This window comes from Chlamydotis macqueenii, chromosome Z (assembly GCF_036417535.1).
Source record: "Chlamydotis macqueenii isolate bChlMac1 chromosome Z, bChlMac1.mat, whole genome shotgun sequence".
Taxonomy (NCBI): domain Eukaryota; kingdom Metazoa; phylum Chordata; class Aves; order Otidiformes; family Otididae; genus Chlamydotis; species Chlamydotis macqueenii.
The window spans coordinates 47,400,553-47,420,641 of record NC_141593.1 but is presented as its reverse complement, the minus strand read 5'-3'; the positions used below and the strand labels follow the sequence as shown (position 1 = coordinate 47,420,641).

Below are 20,089 nucleotides of genomic sequence, written 5' to 3'. Positions count from 1 at the left end.
TCAGTTCTTTGTATTGCAGGTCATTTAGTGTGTGTGCTTTATGTTTATGAAGGAACGCAAACCAGGCTAAGTAAACTCATGATCTGTAATATGATACCTGTCTTTTCCCTCTGATCTTACTGTCGATTATAATCATCCTCTTTTTACACGGTTTCTGCCATCAGTTTTCAAGCTGTAGCTGCCAAAAACTCTGAGACTTTCCCATAAGATGAGTGACTGTATACCAAATGTTGTGTTTCTGTACCCATAGCAAATAGCATGACAAAAATCCTTTGTCCTTTCCTTCATCTGTCACTATCTAAGTGTGGATTTCTGTGCATTTTTCCTTACTTTGCCACCCCACTTGTAATGGAATATGAGGGAGAGTCCTAATATCCTCTCTTAGTATTTAACAGTTTTTAATTAAAAACTGTTTAATCCCTGCACAATATGAAAGAGGATCAAAACTTCAGGTTTGTTATTTGTTGTAGGAAAATTTATAGGAAATTTTAACCTAGTTTGCTTATGGAAAACTACTGTAACAAAATTTTTACTGTCTTTTTAAAAGTAAGCTCTTGAATATCCTGTTTATTCTATGAATTGGCTTAGCATTGTCTACTTTAGTAAAGTGTAAGCTGAAGATGTATCACTCCAAATAACTCCTAAATTTATAATTTGAATATATTAAAATAAATTGTTCTCAAATTATAATTTTGAACATAATTTTGTTTCTTTCTGAGTTTTCTGGAGGATTTCTGAGCTTCCTTTTATGACTGATGCACAGTATTGTGTCTCTTCTATTTTCAAGAAAAGATATTTAACTTACAAGATTTTGTTGTCTTTGTAAGTTAAGTTTGTGGGATGCAATCAGAAAAAAAATATATCTTACTAGCAAATGAACATCTGATACCTCTCAACTCTGCTTTCAGAACTCCCTTCATGAACTCTTGCTAAAGATTGTTATACCTTCATGTGTTTTCTCTATTTTTCAGCAAAACCAGTAGGTCTGCACTCATTTTCAGGGACACCAAATACATACCAAAAGCTCTCATCAGACTTAGTGCCTCACGAGGTGATTTTAGTATTGAACAGAGTTTCCATACTTAGCTTTTATTTTCTGGAACTTTTTTATTCCATATGCCCTCTGGTCTGTTCAGCTCTGACAGTTGCATACAATAGATTGTGTTACGTAGATATCATATAGTGTATTGTGCCCAGATGTATTCTTTCAGCATTGCAGCTTTTCTGTTAAGAAAAGCCCTTTTGTTGCCTAGGTATTTTCTTTTGTAGTCTTTTGTTCAGTGTTCTTTCTGTGTCACATGGAAGTAATGCTTAATGTGAAGGTGGGGGTGGTGATGCTCAGTATGTTTTTGCAGCACATGCAGTACACCTAGAAATCTCTCCGTACACTTCTAGAGCAGATATCTACCTTATGGAAGTCTTGCATTATCTCCATATAGAGAGATTCTTATTCATGCATGCTGGATTTTATTGCTATTTGGAGGCACCTAGTTCTTCCAGTGCTTTTTTTATAGACTCAGATGTCCCTGGAAGCTGTGGCACCATATCACTGAACCTGCGTCTTTCTTTTGCATTGCTTGTTTGGTTAATTCTCGGTTTTATACAGACTTCTGACCACAAATCTGAAGGCAGACTGTGCTTAATCATGTGGTACATTCCATATGTGATAATAAATTTGTAAATGTCTTGTAAGTGCTTGGTTCTTCAAGATGTTTCCAGACCTGGTAAGTCTAGTCAATCTTAGAGACACCCCATGTTGTACATAGAAGTGATATCAGTGTTTTAGTTTCATTTTGGCATGCCTAAAATAAAAGGTTCTCCTGCTTTAGTTTTATATTTGAAAGGCTAGTTCTTAACTTTATTGTTCTGGCAGGAGATCACCTTATGGGCCTGGAAAACTAATGACATTCAACCTAAGAAATTAAAGTTGAGGTTTTAGGAATAGAGGGTCTGCACTGTTTTATCAGATTCCCTCCAGCTTGCTTTTTGCTGTGGATGTTTTGCCATGTGCTGAGTGTACATGTAGCCAAGAGAAAGAATAATCTGTAAGGAGACTCTAAGTGCTGCCACTTCTGCAGCTTTGTTGCAATCAGTTATTTTCCTATGAAGACTACTGTAATTTTGTCCCCACAGTCGCTGGTACTAGTCAAACTGTGTTCACTGAGTTGCCTAACTTGACAAAGATGCATGTAGAATAACAGCCCAGCTTCTGTCAGAGTATCTGACATCAGGTTACTGTTTACTTTTGCTTGCATCCATGGTAATGGTCATATCCAGTTTAGTTTAATCAGCAGTTGACTATAACATGGGTGAGGGGAGCATATGTGTGTATATATAGTATCTAAGCTGTATTTAGAAGTTCTTGACAGAAATAAATAAACTGAGCTGAGTAAGAGATCACGCTGCTTTTGTCACTGAACCCATGCTATTTGGAGTGCTATTTTTTATGTGTTGTGGGTTGGTTTTTTTTTTATTTGTGCTGGCTAGAGGGCCCTGCACTGAGAGTTGAAGTGTGAGGTATAGTTTCAGTTAGGTACATTGCAGCCTTTGTTCTGCAGGATAGGGATATGAATTTACTTTTGAGAAGAAGGACAAAACCAGGGTTTCGTATTCATTCAGCTGCTTATGGGAATTGCTGACTTCCTACTGAGGTGGTAAATAATCATAAAACAGGCACAGACAAAACGCTTTGATATTTTTGTCCCTTAGACATGATGCAGTTGTTGCAAAATTAGAGGTTTTGTTATAAGAGTGAAAGAATTTCACTGCAGGAATTAATTGATCCTCAAAGACTTCTCCTTTACTTCATCCACTGTAATAAAAAAATTTAGTATCTTTGTGGAAGCAGAATTTGTTTCAGAGTTTGTAGACAAAATGTTGTTCTGTGAATAGTTAACAATCGTACTGTAGTAGGAAATAAAGGACAACAACTGCATGAGACACTTAATATCACCATGGTTTAACTAGCAGCTGTGAGATGGATCGGATCCTGTTAAGTCATTGTCTCTCTGGGAGGAAAGGGACAGACGCTGCTCAAGTGGTGATCGATGGTTTCAGCTTTTAACTACATTGTATGGACAGTCCTGCCCAACATTCCACTACGAAAGAGTTTTTATTTTAAGAAATGGTGGTAACATTTCCCTGAGGATATGAGCTTTATCAGGGAGGCATAGCAGACGAAAAATGAAAAGAGGTTCCTAAGACAGAATAAGATACCGGAAATAATGGGTTATAGTCAGCATTGCGTAGCTGTTGGGTGATGTGTTCGTAATGGCTAGCTGTTGTCAGGCAGCAAGTTTCTGTCCTTATTGGGCCCAGCTGAAGTTACGTGGTTTTACCCATGTTCACTGACAGTTTTGTCCTGCTCATGTGGTTTGCTAAGGACGGGTGAAGGTATTTGTAAGAGAAGTGGAAATATGAGTGACCAAAACAGGTATTGATATCCAAAGATAATAAAGTTCAAAGGGCAGAAGAGTGTTGAAATAATACTTGAAAAATTGCTGATATGGGAGAGGCACCTCAGACTTCTGAACTTATTGTTCAGTTACAAAGGTGATTAAACTTTTGACTGTCCTACGATTACTCTAGAGTAATGGTTTTCTAGATTATATTTTATGCCTGTCGTGGTTTTGTTTAGTGAGGGGGGCCTAAGGTGGTAGCTTCTGTAGGAAACTGCTAGAAGTCGCTCCCCTTTGTTCAGGGGACTTGGCCAGGCCTAGGGCGGACCCGCTGCTGGCCAAGGCCGAGCCGATTGGTAGCAGAATGTCTCGTGATAACGCCTCTGTGATAACATATTTAAGAATGGGAAAACAGAAAAAAAAGAGAAGAGAAGATGTGAAGAAGCTGAGTCGGGGCAGAGGCGCAGAGGGGGAGGCGCAGGCCTCATGGGCCTTGCAGGCCTCACCCTCTGGCCTCTCGCCAGGCAGCCGACTGGGCCCAACTCGGTCCAGCCTGGCTGCAAGAAGTGGAGAGGAGATGAGAAGTGAATAAGATGTAAAAAAGATCCTGAGAGACATCTACCAGCCTGTTGTGAGGAACGGCTGCAGACGCCAAGGTCAGTTCAGAAGGAGGGGGAGGAATAATGTGGCTCCTGGCCAAGATTCCCCTGCAGCCTGTGGTGACGACCATGGTGGAGCAGGTTGTCCCCCTGCAGCCCATGGAGGTCCACGGAGGAGCAGAGATCCACTTGGAGCCCGTGAAGGACCCCACACCGGGGGAGGTGGATGCCTGAAGGAGGCTGTGGCCCATGGAGGGCCCGCTGGGACAGCTGTTCTAGAGGGACTGCACCCGTGGAAGAGATGACCCACGCCGGAGCAGTTCCACGAAGGACTGTGGCGTATGGGAGGGACCCCATGCTGGAGCAGGGGCGGAATGTGAGGAGTTCTTCCCCCAACCATGAAGTAGCGGCGTAAAACGACGTACGATGAACTGACTGCAACCCCCATTCCCTCTTCCCCCCTGTGCCGCTCGGGAGGGGAAGGTAGTAGAGATAATGTTAAGCTCGGGAAGAGGGAGGGGTGGATGGAGGTTATCTTGTTCTCTGTCTCATTATCCTGCTGTTTGTAGTAATAAATGAATAGTTTTCCCCAAGTCGAGTCTGCTTTGCCTGTAATGGTAACTTTAAGGATTTCTCCCTGTCCTTATCTCAAACCTTGAGCCGTTTTTCCTTATATTTTCTCTCCCTGTTCTCTCAGAGTGTGGGGGGAGTGAGAGAGAGACTGCGTAGTCTGGTCCGATTGGGGCTGAACTACGACAATGCCTTTTTTGTTCCATCATGCAGTGAATGACATGATATGAACCCATCAGGCTAATGAATCCTAGCCCAGAAGCTGTGCCATGCCAGCGGAAGTACATGGCATAGTGGATATTAGCTCCAAGAGCATTCTCACTCTGAAGCCTCTTTTCAGTGCTCAGAGAGTTATGTTCTACAGATCAACTCTGTATTATTTACTGGGGCTTTGGGGATGGTGTGTTGAACCACTGAGCCTTTAGCCTAGTGCTTTTATGCCAAAATATGTTGATGTAAGGGAGTAAAATTTGACCCAAAAGCTCATTGAATTTTAAAATGTATTAAAATACACGTTGGAAAAGGAAATTGGCATTGACCCTGACGAGAGCAAAGAGGAAAAGAGGTTGAAACCTTGATTACTTTTTATTCTGTTTACCTAATTCAGAGTTCAAAATTCCATGTTTTAGTTAAGGCTTGGCAAGGTCTCTTCTGCTGTTCACGACAAGAAATGAAGAAAGGGAGAGAGAGGTGGGAGAAGAGAACCAACTCTTTTCCTAATTGTACTGGGTGCAGCTAGATGCCAAAAATGCATGGGGACATGTAACAAGTTCTATGGTGCTGTCTCAGCCTAACAGCTTTTTAACAGATTTGTCTATCAAATCCCATTACTATTAACATGTGGTTTTTAAATTAATCTTCGATTTAGGTTTACTTCTTTCTCTGATTATCTGTTTACAGGGTGCCCCATTAATACTTCTAAGGTAGCGTAGAGAGAATTGTAGGAGAAAGCTGCACCTAAGGAATGGAACAGTTTCAGATTTACAGTATTTTGGGGTTTTCTCCTTTTATAAATTCATTTGGGACAGCTAGATTGCTTATAAAGTCCTAACCTGTCTTTTGCAGAGAAGATTACCATGAAGACGGGTTCTGTCAGCCATACAGAGGAATTGCATGTGCACGAATCATTGGAAACAGGACCATTTATGTGGACTCCCTCCAGATGCAAGGGGAAATTGAAAATCGAATTACTGGTAAGCTTATACATCTCCTTAGCACTGCAAAAAGCATTCATGAAAGTATCTGATTCAGGTATAAATCGTGCTATCATCCTTTTCAGTTTTATTGGTCAATGATGAAGATATCCTTAGATTGAGGTTTAGAGGAGATGAGCTAGTTTCTCACTTGTGCACTTAGCAAATTTTGGAGCAAAGAAGGTGAATATCTGCTGTCATGTGTAGAAGCTTTTTCCATGTCCCTAAGTAAAATGTCAGAGCCCTGACTTTTTAAGAGCTTGTGGTTTGTACTGGAGCTTTTTGCATGATAGATTCAAATATAAGATTTTAAAAAAAAAAAAATCAATTTGCGATGTAATAAAAAATTGCTGGTTTTTTATTTTCCTTAAAAATATATGGTGGCTTTTCCTTTGGGTTTCCTCCCCTATATAATCCTACCAGAGTCTGGATTTCACGTTGATTTGTGTAAAACAAAAGTTGACCTTCCTGCATCCGCTGATTCTTTCTCTGATAGTCTTTTCAGTACAGAGTCACAAACATGCATCCAAAACCTTGATGACTTTTGATAGGCTGTACATCAACATTGGTGTTCTTCACTGGACCTCAGCTGACATTAGCAGCTATGACTGATGTACACAAGTAGAGCAAGCAAATGAATCTCTGGAATAGAGCAAACTGTTTATCATAATATGTGGCCAATTAACTCAGTCCAGCAGGAGCTTATTTGCATCTGGCCAGATGTGGCTAACTAATTGAATCTTCAATTTTAACATAAGTAGTTGCCAAAAAGAGTTTGACCTCACTTGTCAGCTCTGTCTCCTTAAAGATATTACCGGAAAGGCCTATTGTGAAGCCAGAAACCCAGCTCAGGTTTTTTTCTGTTCTTGAGATGGTGATCAGATTCCGGGACTGGCAAAATCCAGGCACTGACCTTTCCTTGTGCTGTTACAACTGATTCCCCTCCTTCCTTTCTTCTGTACTCTGTTGTAATTCCAGCCTCTTTTACCCTTATGTCGTTAATTAATACCTACTGTTGATGCAGTTTTTTACTACAACATAATCTCTATCTTGTTTGGATGTTTTTCAGCAATATGAAAATGTTCAACTATCTGAAATTATTAAATTTCTAACTCTGTGAATTAGGTTCATAATGTTCTTTTTTAAAAAAATCAACCAAAAAACTGTGAAATCTTACAGGAAATGTTTATTGATCAACTTATACTTGTTTCAGGAATGTACAACATGGACATTCATGACCTGGCTGCTGAATCTGTAACACTGCTGATTATCAGTTAGATTTTTGGAGGCTGGGGGCTAGGACTCTCTGTCCTGGAGTTCAGGAGAATTTCTGATGGAATTGTTCTTTTTTGACGAAAATTCTGTGAACCACCATCTAGAGTTGCCCAGTGCCTAACTAGGCAGTAATGATAATCCATTAATAATACGACGTTTTCCAGCTGCATACATCTGAAGGACATACCAAATGCCTTATGCAAGATAACCCTGAAGATTTCATAGCATACTTGTTTTTTACAAATCTTCTTATATGTAAAACTGCAAGACTGGATGTTCTCTGCCCAAATGGCAGTGCATTTTTGAAATTGCAGTAACTTGTTAGATTAAAAAAAAAAAAAACCTGCTGTATAACTGCTGCTGAGATTTTGCTTACACTTTTGCCCATGCTTCCTAAGCGCAGTTTTTCGTGGAAGATCTTTGCACTCAGAGCCGTAAGGGGTTTAGGGGAAGCTGTGTGTGGGAAACAGTGACACCTACCGCCCTGCACTGAGAACATTTAACAAGGTTACAGGCATGTCTGTGGAGAATTTTCATTCTGGATTTTAGTTTTCCTGCTGTGCAGACTAGCAAGCCTTACTCAAAAATTATGCTTCCCCGTTCCTAATTTAAAGCTTGATTCATCCCTAGATACATGGTCCATATACATGTTTGTCTTTTCTTTGCAATGTGCAAGAAAATTCTCAGATTAATGTTAGTGTGTAGATGCTGAGAGGTGAAGGAGAGGATTAAGTTCCTAATTCATTATGATATTCATCTTAATGTGATCAGTATACTGAGGTAGATTACATTCATTTTTCCCCAAACTGCTACCTCTTAGGCTTCTCATGTCTCTTACTGGCAGTATCTCCCCAAATACCAGTGCCACGCTTCTGCTTTCTTGACGCATGTCAAGACTTGAGAAACACTTGTCTTGTTTATTGATCAAAATGTCTACAGGAGGAAGAAGCTAGGTGATCCTTGTTCAGATTTTACCTAATTAGGAACTTTGGAAATACATGTGAGCATCCTGGCAGGTGTATCTTGCCTTTGCACTTTATCCTTTCAAGTTAAAATTAGTCAAGTGCCAACAGTTTGCTCAATGCTAGTCACTTGAGTAAATTCCTAAGAATTGAGGTTCTCCAAGCTCTATGCAGATGTCAGAGGGACACTGGGATACTGTGTTTTGCTTTCTGCGTTCGTCAGCTCTCCTTTACAACAGAAAAGACCTCAATTCCCCACTGCTCTGAGGCTTTCAGACCCTCATAAAAGATGGAAGTTGTAAAGACAAATAACGTGAAAATTATGTAGTTTGTCGTACTGTTTGTGAATTAATACTTTTAAAATGTTTTTTGTTCCTTTCCAGCTGCATTTACCATGATTGGCACTTCCACACATTTGTCCGATCAGTGCTCACAGTTTGCTATACCATCCTTCTGTCACTTTGTGTTTCCCTTGTGTGATGAGCGCTCTCGGACCCCTAAGCCACGGGAGCTGTGCCGGGATGAATGTGAAGTTCTGGAAAATGATCTCTGTAGGCAGGAGTACAACATCGCTAGGTCAAACCCCCTCATCTTGATGCAGCTACAGTTGCCTAAATGCGAGGATCTCCCACGACCTGACAGCCTGGAAGCTGCCAACTGCATAAGGATTGGGATCCCCGTGGAGAGACTCAGTCAATGTAAGTCTGAGTGTTTCATCACTGGGAAAAAGCAGAGTTTGTTACTACCTCGGGTTGGGCCGGAGAGACAATATTTTATCAGTCATTCTTCCGTAAAGAAAATACTGCTGTACTGGTTGCTACTACTTTTTATCATGTTAATACTGACCATAGGCTTGCACTGTTGTAAGGTATAGTTGGAATGGTGTCACAGCCCACTCGGGACTTGTGATGGTTCTTTTAATGCGATCTCGAAGTGCAAAATTATGGCGAACACACCAAAGGGGTTGGTTTCAATCAAACAGCACAAACTTTATTATTTTGCCTGTAAAGTGGCGTGCGATAGGTGAAAGGGAGTGAAAAGGAAAAGTAAAGATAGGGAAGGGAAAAAAAGAAGATAATAGCTACCACCGTGGGTCCAAGGCATCCCTATGGTCCCAGGTCCAGGCAGCGTCCCACTGGTCCTCACGATCGATGTCAATGTTGATCCTTGGTGGGGAGAGCTCTTCGGGGGTCTTGTTGTTAGGGGTCGACCTTTTATGCCAAGTGGCAAACCTTGCTCCTCCTTACTTCGGGGATCTCCGCCTGTTCTTGGCCCTTAAGATAGAAGTGTGGTTTTTGTACATTATAATTAGCAAAGTTCCGTTAAAGGGCACTTTCTCACCATTGTTTTTGAGACAGCAGTTGTGATTCATCCTCCTCGATAGCAGCTGCACGGTTATCTCTGCCAGTTTTGACAACAGGGATGAGCCGTGGCACCTCTGCGCCACCCTGTCCACCGTTTCAAGGATGTTGTACATTTTGTTGTTAGGCCAGAGTTGGCCTTGTCTGTAACAGTTCCGTTCTGTTCCCGGGAAGAAAAAAAAAACAACTGCATCTCAGGCAGGCTGCTCACAGCAACTCATGTCAAGTTGTGAGCCTAACTTTTAGGCCAGATCAAGTCCATAGTCCACCTGGAAGTCCTCGATGACAAGGTTGAGACAATACTGATTTTCTGACTGACCCTTACAGATGGTGAGAAACTTTAAAGGATGCTGCTTAGTACTGAAAAATACTGAAAGTACTGAAAACCACCCTGGGCTATAAAACTCCATGTTCATACAACTGATTTGATTCAGATGTGCAATGGGCAGCCATGCATTGCAGGCTTCCCTTCCCATATGCCTGTCCCCACCTGTGGCTCAGTCCTTGCCTTTCCGGTTGAGTCCCTCCATACAGCTGTTTGTGAGTTCTGTTTACCTATCAATAAACCTCAACTAGGCTGTGGAAGCTTCACTGGAAAAATCTGATAAAAAATTAAACATTTAATCTATATAGAAATCCACAAGGATATTAATTCTCTAAATTGAGCATGGAGTGTAATGTCTTTCTTGACCCACCAGGATGAGTAAAAACATTGATCTCACTTCCATGAATTTATATTTGCATCCAGAAGTAGAAGGACCATTGCATTGCCAGTAATTATGTGCTGACAATTTATCTGCCTACTCTGCTTCCTAGCAATTAATCATCACCCCCTACAATGTTCAACAAGGAAGCTCCAGGAGACCAAATATGTTTAAACTTCAAAGTGTGATAAGATTATTCTGAATATCCATTGTCTGAACTCACAGTTAAGAGCAAGGACGATGGCATAACGACAGGCATGGAAGACTAGCTGTATGCTAGTAAGGCAATAATATAGTGTAGCTGAGAAGCAGAAATAACTGAGAAAACGATGACAAAAACAAATCAGCCAGGGAAGAGGTATCAAGAAAAAGGAAGGAAAATAAAAAACAACAAAAAGTCTGGCAAAAGTAATCCGTGATGCTCAGAGGCAGCAGTGGGAGTACCACTGGGGATTTGGAGGAAGGCCTTTGAGATAGCTGGATTCCTGAGGGCTGAGGAGGGAGATTTGGAAAAATTGAGAAGATAATGTTGCTAACATACAGAAAAATGCATAATTCAGTTCATGTGATACATATGGGAGGCAGGCAGTTGAAAAGTATGAATAGATGATAGCAGCAAAACAGAGAGAGAATAAATACAGGAGTTCAGCAGATATGAAAGTGATGTATCTGAAGAGAAGAAAAGCCAGAATCCCTTCTTTCTAAAGAAAAAAAAGAAGGAAAAATTGGCAAGGAGCTTTAGAAAACGCAGCACTAATTTCTCCAGCAAGTGAGCAGTGTGACGAAGACAGGATTATGGAAATCAAAAGCGTCAGGAAGTTTACAATGTTGGCATCTGAAGACTTTTCCCAAAGTGAAAGTCATATCTAACTTAGTTTAACTTACCTCTCCTGTATCTAAAGGTCCACACATGCTCCTTAGCACCAGCTTGCATTCAGAATTACCAAATGTTGGTGTGTACACTCCAGGGCAGAAACCAGAAATAACTGGGTGTAAGAGTACAGACACTTGCAGAACTGAAGTTTCAAAACCCACGCTGTTATTTAAATCCTGAAGTAGGTAAATTCAAGTACTTTTTGCATACATGGTCTATGCACTTCAACACTTTTGGTCTTGCTGGCCCTTGATTGTTTTGTTATTTGCAACATGTCAAACCCTGTGTTGCAGATCATCAGTGCTACAATGGTTCTGGAGCAGACTACAGAGGGACAGTCAGCGTTACCAAGTCTGGCCACACTTGCCAACTCTGGGACTCCCAAAGTCCCCACATCCATGATCTGACAAGCACACAGTTTCCAGAGCTAGGTGGAGGACATGCGTATTGCCGAAATCCTGGAGGTCGCATGGATGGGCCCTGGTGTTTTACAAAGAATAAAAACGTACGCATGGAACTGTGTGACATACCTTCTTGTAGTATGTATTTTCTTTCTTTTTTCCCCTACTACTGTCTTGAATCCTCTGTAATTTTGAATGTTCCCTATTTTTACAAGTACAGTTCACTTGAGAGATTTATGCTTTCAAATGTTTCATGTACTGTAATGTGGTACCCTTGTTTTGTTTTGTAGGCATTTAATACTTTCTGAAGATCAGAGCTTGTATCTGAAACATTGTGACACTTTTTTATTATGTACTAGGTGCTTAAGCTGAGATAATAACTAATACTGCCGCAGTTTGTATTCTAACTTGTTAAATGCCAGACTTGATGTACTTATCACCTCTATGTGTTTGGTTTGCTCACACTACTCAGTGGTATATTGCTTTTGCTCTGTATGGCGTCTTGCAGGCAGCAAGGATTTTCAGATCCCATAGAGGGAGATGTAGGACCACAATGGCTGGAAGGAAACCGTGTGAAGTGCAGAAGCAGAGATGCCATAAAACACATTATCTTATCAGAAGAGTCCTACACTATCTGCTAGTGGCTCCATACTGCACGAATGATAACAAAAATAAAATGCACGGCTCTCACAGCTTAATACTGTCTCACTCACTTCCCTCTATTGGTACAGCCTTCACTCTAGAGCTGTTACAGTGGTAACAGTCTTTGGACACAAGAAAGCAACTTAATAATGTGATTCATTAGGAAGAAAAGCATATTTCCTGCAGCAACAGATGTATCATGGAAGCCATAAAAGTAGTTTTATTACCGATTGCCCAGATATTTAAAAGTGCTGAAAATTCATATGAAATTTCTTAGTTACTTCACTTTTTTAGAGTAACATGATTTGACATTTATAATAAATTTCTATGTTGCATGTCACATGGTGCAAAGATAACACTGGGATGTGGTTGTGGTGAAAGCAGTAGCCACAAATAGCAAAACCACAGATTGCAAAAAACATCCCAGGCAGTTCCAATGAACATTTTGGACATGCCTTCCTAGAGTCTTTAAGTATCATGAAAAAAAAAAATTTTAGGAAGGTTTCAGAACAGTCTTATTAAGTGTGTTGATGGATTTTTCATGTCTGTCTCATTGTAGCGTAAAAGCACTTTAATTCTATTAAGTACGGAGTGAATAATATCTCTGCCAGTGACAAGTGAGATTTGTGTTATTCTGGGCAGAAGAAGTACCAGTGGAAGTAAAAAGTGGGCAAAGTGCTGATGAAATGGCAAAGTTGGGCAAGAAGGCTAAACTGCAATGCTCTGCTGCAGTTTATCACATTGAGTTCACTGCTTTATACACTGTGATGAAGAGTACCCAGTTGTTTTTTGTCCCCTGAACAAGATAGTGCAATGATACTCTGTTATGCTTTGCAGTTTCCACAACCAGAAGCCTCAAAAATAAAGTGAAATGAAACACATACTGTTACAGTCAATACATTAATGTGGAGCTCCTTAGTTTATCTTCATACTGCCTGTTGCTATGTCCATTCAAACTTAGAGTCATAGAATAGTTTGGGTTGGAAGGGACCTTTAAAGGTCATCTAGTCCAACCCCCTTGCAAGAAGCAGGGACATCTCCAGCTAGATCAGGTTGCTCAGAGCCTCATCCAAGCTGGCCTTGAATGTTTCCAGGGATGGGGCATCTGCCACCTCTCTGGGCAACCAGTTTCAGTGTTCCACCACCCTCATTGTAAATTTTTTTTTCTTTATTATCTAGTGTGAATCTGCCCTCTTTTAGTTTAAAATCATTACCCTTATCCTATCACAACAGGCCCTACTGAAGAGTTTCTCCCCGTCTTTCCTGTAGGCCCCCTTTAGGTACAGGAAGGCACCTGTAAGGTCTCCCTGGAGCCTCCTCTTCTCCAGGCTGAACAGCCCCACCTCTCTCAGCCTGTCCTCATAGTAGAGGTGCTCCAGCCCTCTGAAACATCTTTGAAATATGTAATGGAAAATTATGGAAAAGGCGGAGAGGGTAATGTGACTTCTGTTTTCAAGTTATAGGAGTTTATTTTTTGTTTAAAACATTGTCTTGATAATCATACTGTAGTTTCTTGTTTTGGGGTTTTTTTGCTTTACTATCGAATGCATTAAAAGTACTTGAACATTTCTGTGCCTGACAGGTCCACGTGACAACAGTAAAATGGGAATCCTCTACATACTGGTTCCCAGCATAGCCATCCCTCTGGTTATCACCTGCCTTTTCTTCCTGGTCTGTATGTGCAGAAACAAGCAGAAGGCATCTGCTGCTACACCACAGCGCCGCCAGCTGATGGCGTCTCCTAGCCAGGACATGGAAATGCCACTCATTAATCAACACAAACAGGTATTTTTTCCAGAATTTGGTTATGCTACATATTTGCAAGGTGTTGTGATTTTCAGTGTCTCAGGTTGTAGGTGTCTGAATTGAACTATGTTGCGAGGGACCTAATTTTCATACTGTGCTGGCCATCTACTTCAGTGAAAAACAGGTCTTGCACTTGCTAGCTGTACCTAGAAATCCTGGCCTTGGGCAAGAGCTTTCAGGACAAAGTATTCTATGACATTTGCCCTTACCTGTCAATCTCCATTCTACCTGTCAGTGTCAGTGACTGGAAATGTTATTTCTGATCCAGCCTTTAGCCTGCAGCTCATTTTCACTCCTGATAGCGACATAGCTGGTTTGCTTGTTTAAAGCAGAATGCAGGGTAGGGTTTCTTGTTTAATCTGTTGGCTCAGTCCACTGGTGTTCTGAACCACCACGACCAAGAGGGGAGCTGAGCTGAGGTGCAACCTGTTACTGATTGTAACAAATTGCATCGATTTTGTGTCATGACGGGGGGGTTTAGTGGATGATTCTGGGCTGTGCTGGAAACTCTCTCGTTCCGTTCACAGTCTGCTGGCCACTAAAATCGGAGCCTGTTCCCAAATCACCTCTTGAAGCCTCTTTCCAGCCTGGCCTGCTCCATTCTGCTGTAGTGCCCCATGTGTGAAGCTGTGCCAGCTGCATCTGGCTCAGCTGCGGACTGCTCCAGCCCATACTGGTCAGGGTGGACCCATTAGATTACAGTGACAAACTCCCTTTCTTTCTCTGCCAACTGCAGGAGGGAGGCTCTGGGGATTTCTCAGTTTTGGCTTTCCAACCTTTTCCTTCATGTACTAGAGATAAATTCCTTCATTCTTCTGCTCCTCTTCGAACCCCTTCTCCATCAGAGCTAGCATGAGATTTATCAGCAGGAGTACTGTGTACTGCTGCCCACAGGCACAGGCAGTTCCTGCGGTGCAACAGAGGAAAAAGAGCATATCTGCTACTGCAGAACCGAAAGAGAGAGGTTTTGTTCCTCCTTCTGCTGGAAGGGATGTTTCAGCTCACCCCAAGGCTGCCACCTCCTCAGCCAATGCTCGCCAACAGATCTCCAGTGGACGCCTCTGGGCAGATTTGTAGGGCAAGTGCAGCTGCAGTTAATAGATGTCATCATTTGCCAGATTTACTCTGAACTGATTATGCATGTAGCTTGCAGGAAATATGGTTGCTTCTTTGTAAAAATAATTACATTCATCGGCAGCATCATTCAATTTACACTTCTGATAATAGTATAATTCATTTCAAGGTTAACTGTAAGATCACTGTGCTGATGTGAGTATACAAAAAGCTGAAAAGTAATTTTGGCCCAATTTGTTTTCCATTTGGAGCATCTAACCACTGGGAACTTTTCTATAATAAGAGAATCTGTTGTTTAGAAAACATTGTGATTTTTTACCAACTTACTTTCTTTACTCTATTTCAGGCAAAACTTAAAGAAATCAATCTGTCCACTGTACGATTTATGGAGGAACTAGGAGAGGAGAGATTTGGCAAAGTCTACAAGGGGCATCTTTTTGGTACAGCACCAGGTGAACAGACACAAGCTGTTGCTATCAAGACACTTAAAGACAAAGCAGAACTGGCTCTTCGAGAAGAATTCAAACATGAGGCAATGATGAGATCACGATTACAGCACCCAAACATTGTTTGCTTACTAGGAATAGTGACAAAGGAACAACCCATAAGCATGATTTTCAGTTATTGTTCCCACAGTGACCTCCATGAGTTCTTGGTGATGAGATCTCCCCATTCAGATGTTGGCAGCACTGATGATGACAAGACAGTCAAATCCACTCTGGAACCAGCAGACTTTTTCCACATTGTGACTCAGATAGCTGCAGGAATGGAATATCTTTCAAGCCACCATGTTGTCCACAAGGACTTGGCCACTAGAAATATACTGGTGTTTGATAAACTGAATGTGAAAATATCTGATTTAGGCCTTTTCAGGGAAGTTTATGCTGCTGATTACTTCAAACTGATGGGAAATTCCCTTCTTCCTATCCGGTGGATGTCACCTGAGGCTATTATGTATGGCAAGTTTTCTATTGATTCGGATATATGGTCATATGGAGTTGTGTTGTGGGAAGTTTTCAGCTATGGCCTGCAGCCTTACTGTGGTTATTCTAATCAGGATGTCATCGAGATGATCAGGAACCGACAGGTTTTGCCATGTCCTGACGACTGCCCCACATGGATATACACTTTAATGTTGGAGTGTTGGAATGAATTTCCCAACAGAAGACCAAAATTTAAAGATATACACAACAGACTAAGAACATGGGGAAACCTTTCTAATTACAACAGCTCAGCACAAACCTCTGGGGCAAGCAACACCACACAAACAAGTTCTCTCAGCACAAGCCCTGTTAGCAATGTCAGTAATGCTAGATACATTGGACCAAAGCAGAAAACTCCAGCTTTTCCTCAACCACAGTTCATACAAATGAAGGGGCAGATGAGACCGATGGTCCCACCTCCTCAGCTCTACATTCCAGTCAATGGTTACCAGCCAATGTCTGCCTATGGTGCTTACTTGCCAAATTTTTACCCTGTCCAAATTCCAATGCAAATGGCTCCTCAGCAAATGCCTCCCCAGATCATTCCCAAACCAAGCTCCCACCACAGTGGAAGCGGATCCACCAGCACAGGCTACGTAACCACAGCACCTTCCAATGCATCGGTGGCTGACAGGGCTGCTCTGCTCTCAGAGGGCACAGATGACACACACAATGGAATGGAAGACATTGCCCAGAATCCTGTCCAGGAGGAGGAGGAAGAGGAGAGCTCTGTTCCTGAAACAGAATTGCTGGGTGACAATGACACACTTCAGATGGACGAAGCAGAAATTCAATCAGAAGCCTAAGGGATTTGGCCTCATTACTAAGAATTTCAAATCACTTCCATGCATGGAGACTGTAGATCCTTAGGCTTGATAGCAGTGGTTTTGATCTGATTAAAAGAAACAAAACTAAAAAACCTATACTCATGTAAAGTGCAGCAGTAATGATATGCCGGGTTTATTGACCATTGCCACCATCACATTTTGCAAATATGATGGTGTAGTATTGCTTTAATCTTTTTTACTGTCCTACAGTTCTTGAGGGAAGCTGCTTTTCAGTTATGTACTGTTGCTGTGCAACATATTGCAGAGTAGCATTGCACATCATGTATATCCTGATATGTGAGTGTAATGTTAGTGAATTATGCTTGAACCAATAACACAAAAAGGAATCCATCTATGATTGCAGAATTGCTCTGAGCATAAAGAAGTGCCCTGGATGTGATGGACAGCTTAGTTTATAGTATTTATCTCTTTGATGTAATGGACAGAAGATTGTTGTTTGCTTTTTGAGTCTGAAAATATAACAAGTTGAAAATACTGATCTGTGTTTGTATGACGATAACCAGAAAAGTAGGGAAACAGAACATAAACTTGTCTGTGCTGAGTCAGACCATGGGTCTGTCCAGCCTAGCAGAGTGTCTCGAAAGGCCATCGGTAATGTCTGCCCAGGGAAGACTGCAAGGACAATTTCCCTTGTAGAATTTCCCCAGAGTATTTCCCCAGCCTCCAGCAATTTGTGGCTTAGGGACTTCCCAAGCCACAAGTGGAATTTTTTTCTGTTTAGTAGCCCTCGATGGAATTTCTACTATGAATTTATCCACATGATTTTGAACCTACATAAACTTATAGCATCCACATCATCCTGTGGAATAACATGAGAGGAGAGAGGATGGCTTTCTTTCATCATTCCCAATGAATGACTGTGACAGAAGCTTCCAAATGAGATCGTCTGACTGCATTTGTGGATGAAAGTATTCCTTCTCTGCTGTGTATTTTCAGCAGCAGGCAGCCTTAATACACTGTTAACCAAAAAAATGGGGATATTGTAGGGGATATTGTAGGTGTGCACTAACTTAACAATTCAACTTTAATTGCATATTGATTATCAAGTGTAGAAAAGGGCTCCACATGTATGTTCCTACATTGTAAAAGTGTTGGGTTTTATAAGGGGTTATAGACTTACTTGATTGACCGCAATTACTGCTGAATTGCATGTGAAACCGTGTTTTTTTCCTGCCTCGTTACTGAAAATGAATCTTTGAACTCTAAAAGACCAAAATAAGCAATACTGTACAAAGTGATGGTTTTGTGCTTCTATTTGCGGGATGAGTCATCTATAGACCTTTAAATGTAATTTATGTTTTACTACATTTTATATACTTTTTTCATTGAAATATTTGGATTTTTTATTAAATGACTTTGTAACTTCACCATTTACAATATTCACATGTGGTGCAGTCTTATTGTATTGCTGTTTGATTTTGTTAAACATGCAGACAGGTCCATACATTTCATGACCCTTTCTGTAAGACAAGCAATACACATTCTCATTGTAACATTGTAGTCAACACAAACTATAGCTGTAAGTTGTACATCCAACATGGACTATTCAATAAAATGTTGCAAGAAATATGAATAAGTATGTTATCTTTATAGTTCCTACAGTCATTTTTGTGTTTTGGTACTTTGTGGAAATAGAAATGGCCACAGTTCCTTAGGTTACAGGTTTCATACCTAAACTGCAACTTTTAATTTTATTACATTGGAATTCACTTGTAAATCATGTATTATTGTGAGCTACACCCTGTGTTCATGGTATGGCAGCATTACTTATTTCCAGCATTTCACCTGGATTTGGAAATGCACTAGTAGGAATAAAATATGAAAGCTTTATTACTTTGGTTAATATAATGCAGCTTTGGGTGCTACTACTAAATAAAGGATTAATAAATAAAAAAGTGTGATGTTTATTTACTTTAAGTTCTTTGTTTCTTCTAGGTATCATGTTCTGAGATTAATGAACTTCATTAATCAACTCCATTGGCTTCCTTTGCCAACTTATTGCCTGAAAACTGGAGAGTCAGTGCCAGTGGCAACCAGTTACACCACAAATGTGTCAGTGAGAGAAGGGATATAATAAATGAATGAGTGGCACTGAATGGGAGCATCTGTACCACACTGTCTTAAGTTCAGCCCATTTCTGACAGTCAAAGAGCGTTACAACTTTGGATGCTTTGGGTGCAGTTTAGGAAACTCCCTTCTTCAAGCCTCATAAACTCAAGCCTATAGATTTTTTTCTAACTAACAATACAGTTAGAAAAAATAGGATAGACTCCTATGACTTTCCTATCCCCGCTAAAATATGGATGTGCTCTCAAAGTGGAGCAGTCTACAATTCTCTAGGCCAGCCTTGGTGACACACACAGTACCGCAGAGGGATTTTCTCCCTTCAGTTGATGTGGACACAGTTCTCTGAACTGCTACGGCTGGAGCCATGATGGCATGCAAACACTTCGTCTGCAGGTCAGGTGAGCACCTCTGCACACGTGGTTACCACTACTAACATCTTAGTGGCTACTGTAAATCATATGGATTGGCATAACTTGTTGCTCTGCAACTCCCCAGGTTGCTATGATGTCTGCTGCAAGAACTCAGCCAGAGCCAGGATCTGCCTTTTGTCCTCAAGATTTGGAATTAAGGCCAAGGAGGAGCAGGGAAGGGATAAGAAGACAGGGACTGACCTTGGGAAAAGTGGCTAGAGCATTGGTACTGTCCACAGCAGCCTCCTGATGAGGCATGAGGCTGTGGCTTATAGACACTGCCTCTTCCCCATCTCCAGTGGTATATGACACTGGAACTGGTGCATGCCCTTCCCCTGCCCATCCCAACTGGTTTAGCTGTCCTTACTCAAGCCCAGCTCTCTGATATGGTGTAGGTGTCTGATCTTGGCTCAGACTGTTGTGAAGAAAGAACTGTTGGAGAAAGAAGTGGAAGGAGCCCTGGTGTCATCAGCCACTTCTCTTACGTGCAGCCTATGCCTGTAGAGCATGAAAATACTTCCGGCATTCACCTCAGGGCAGAGCAAAGCACTCCTGTACTGAATAGCCCCCTGGCAGGGCAGGAGATCAGCCCAGCATCAGCAAGCTTGAAGGTCTGTGCTGCCCATATTCATAAGTCCTGGTGAGGAACAGGTGAGGAGGGAGAAGCTGAAACGTGAGGCAGAAGGGCTTTGTTTGTAGCACAGTCAAAAGTGCCAAGGTGAAGTTGTGACCCATGAAGGGACTCTCCTAGGTTTCATGTGTCCCAGAGCACAAAGAACCAAAGGTCTACAGGATCCAACAGTGCCTTGGTTAACTGAGCATCTGTCTGTGCTTGAAAACAAGTGTGGGTCCCTATTTGCAAAATCATAAGGGGTATGGATTTGCAATCACAAAGAAAGACTGGGGATGGCTTGTAGTCTGA

The 20,089-nt window shown here is 41.4% G+C and overlaps 1 protein-coding gene across 1 annotated transcript in view; it reads left to right on the top strand.

The window, feature by feature from the left end:
* Positions 1–18,578, top strand: part of ROR2 (ROR family WNT receptor 2) — a 174,360-nt gene extending 155,782 nt beyond the window's left edge. Inside the window, exons 5-9 of the mRNA XM_086771347.1 lie at positions 5,633–5,760; positions 8,381–8,695; positions 11,230–11,475; positions 13,562–13,764; positions 15,206–18,578. Of these exons, the coding sequence (XP_086627473.1) occupies positions 5,633–5,760; positions 8,381–8,695; positions 11,230–11,475; positions 13,562–13,764; positions 15,206–16,648 (2,335 nt within the window). The 3' untranslated portion in view covers positions 16,649–18,578. The remainder of the gene's footprint in view (positions 1–5,632; positions 5,761–8,380; positions 8,696–11,229; positions 11,476–13,561; positions 13,765–15,205) is intronic.
* The last annotated feature ends 1,511 nt before the right edge of the window (positions 18,579–20,089 follow it).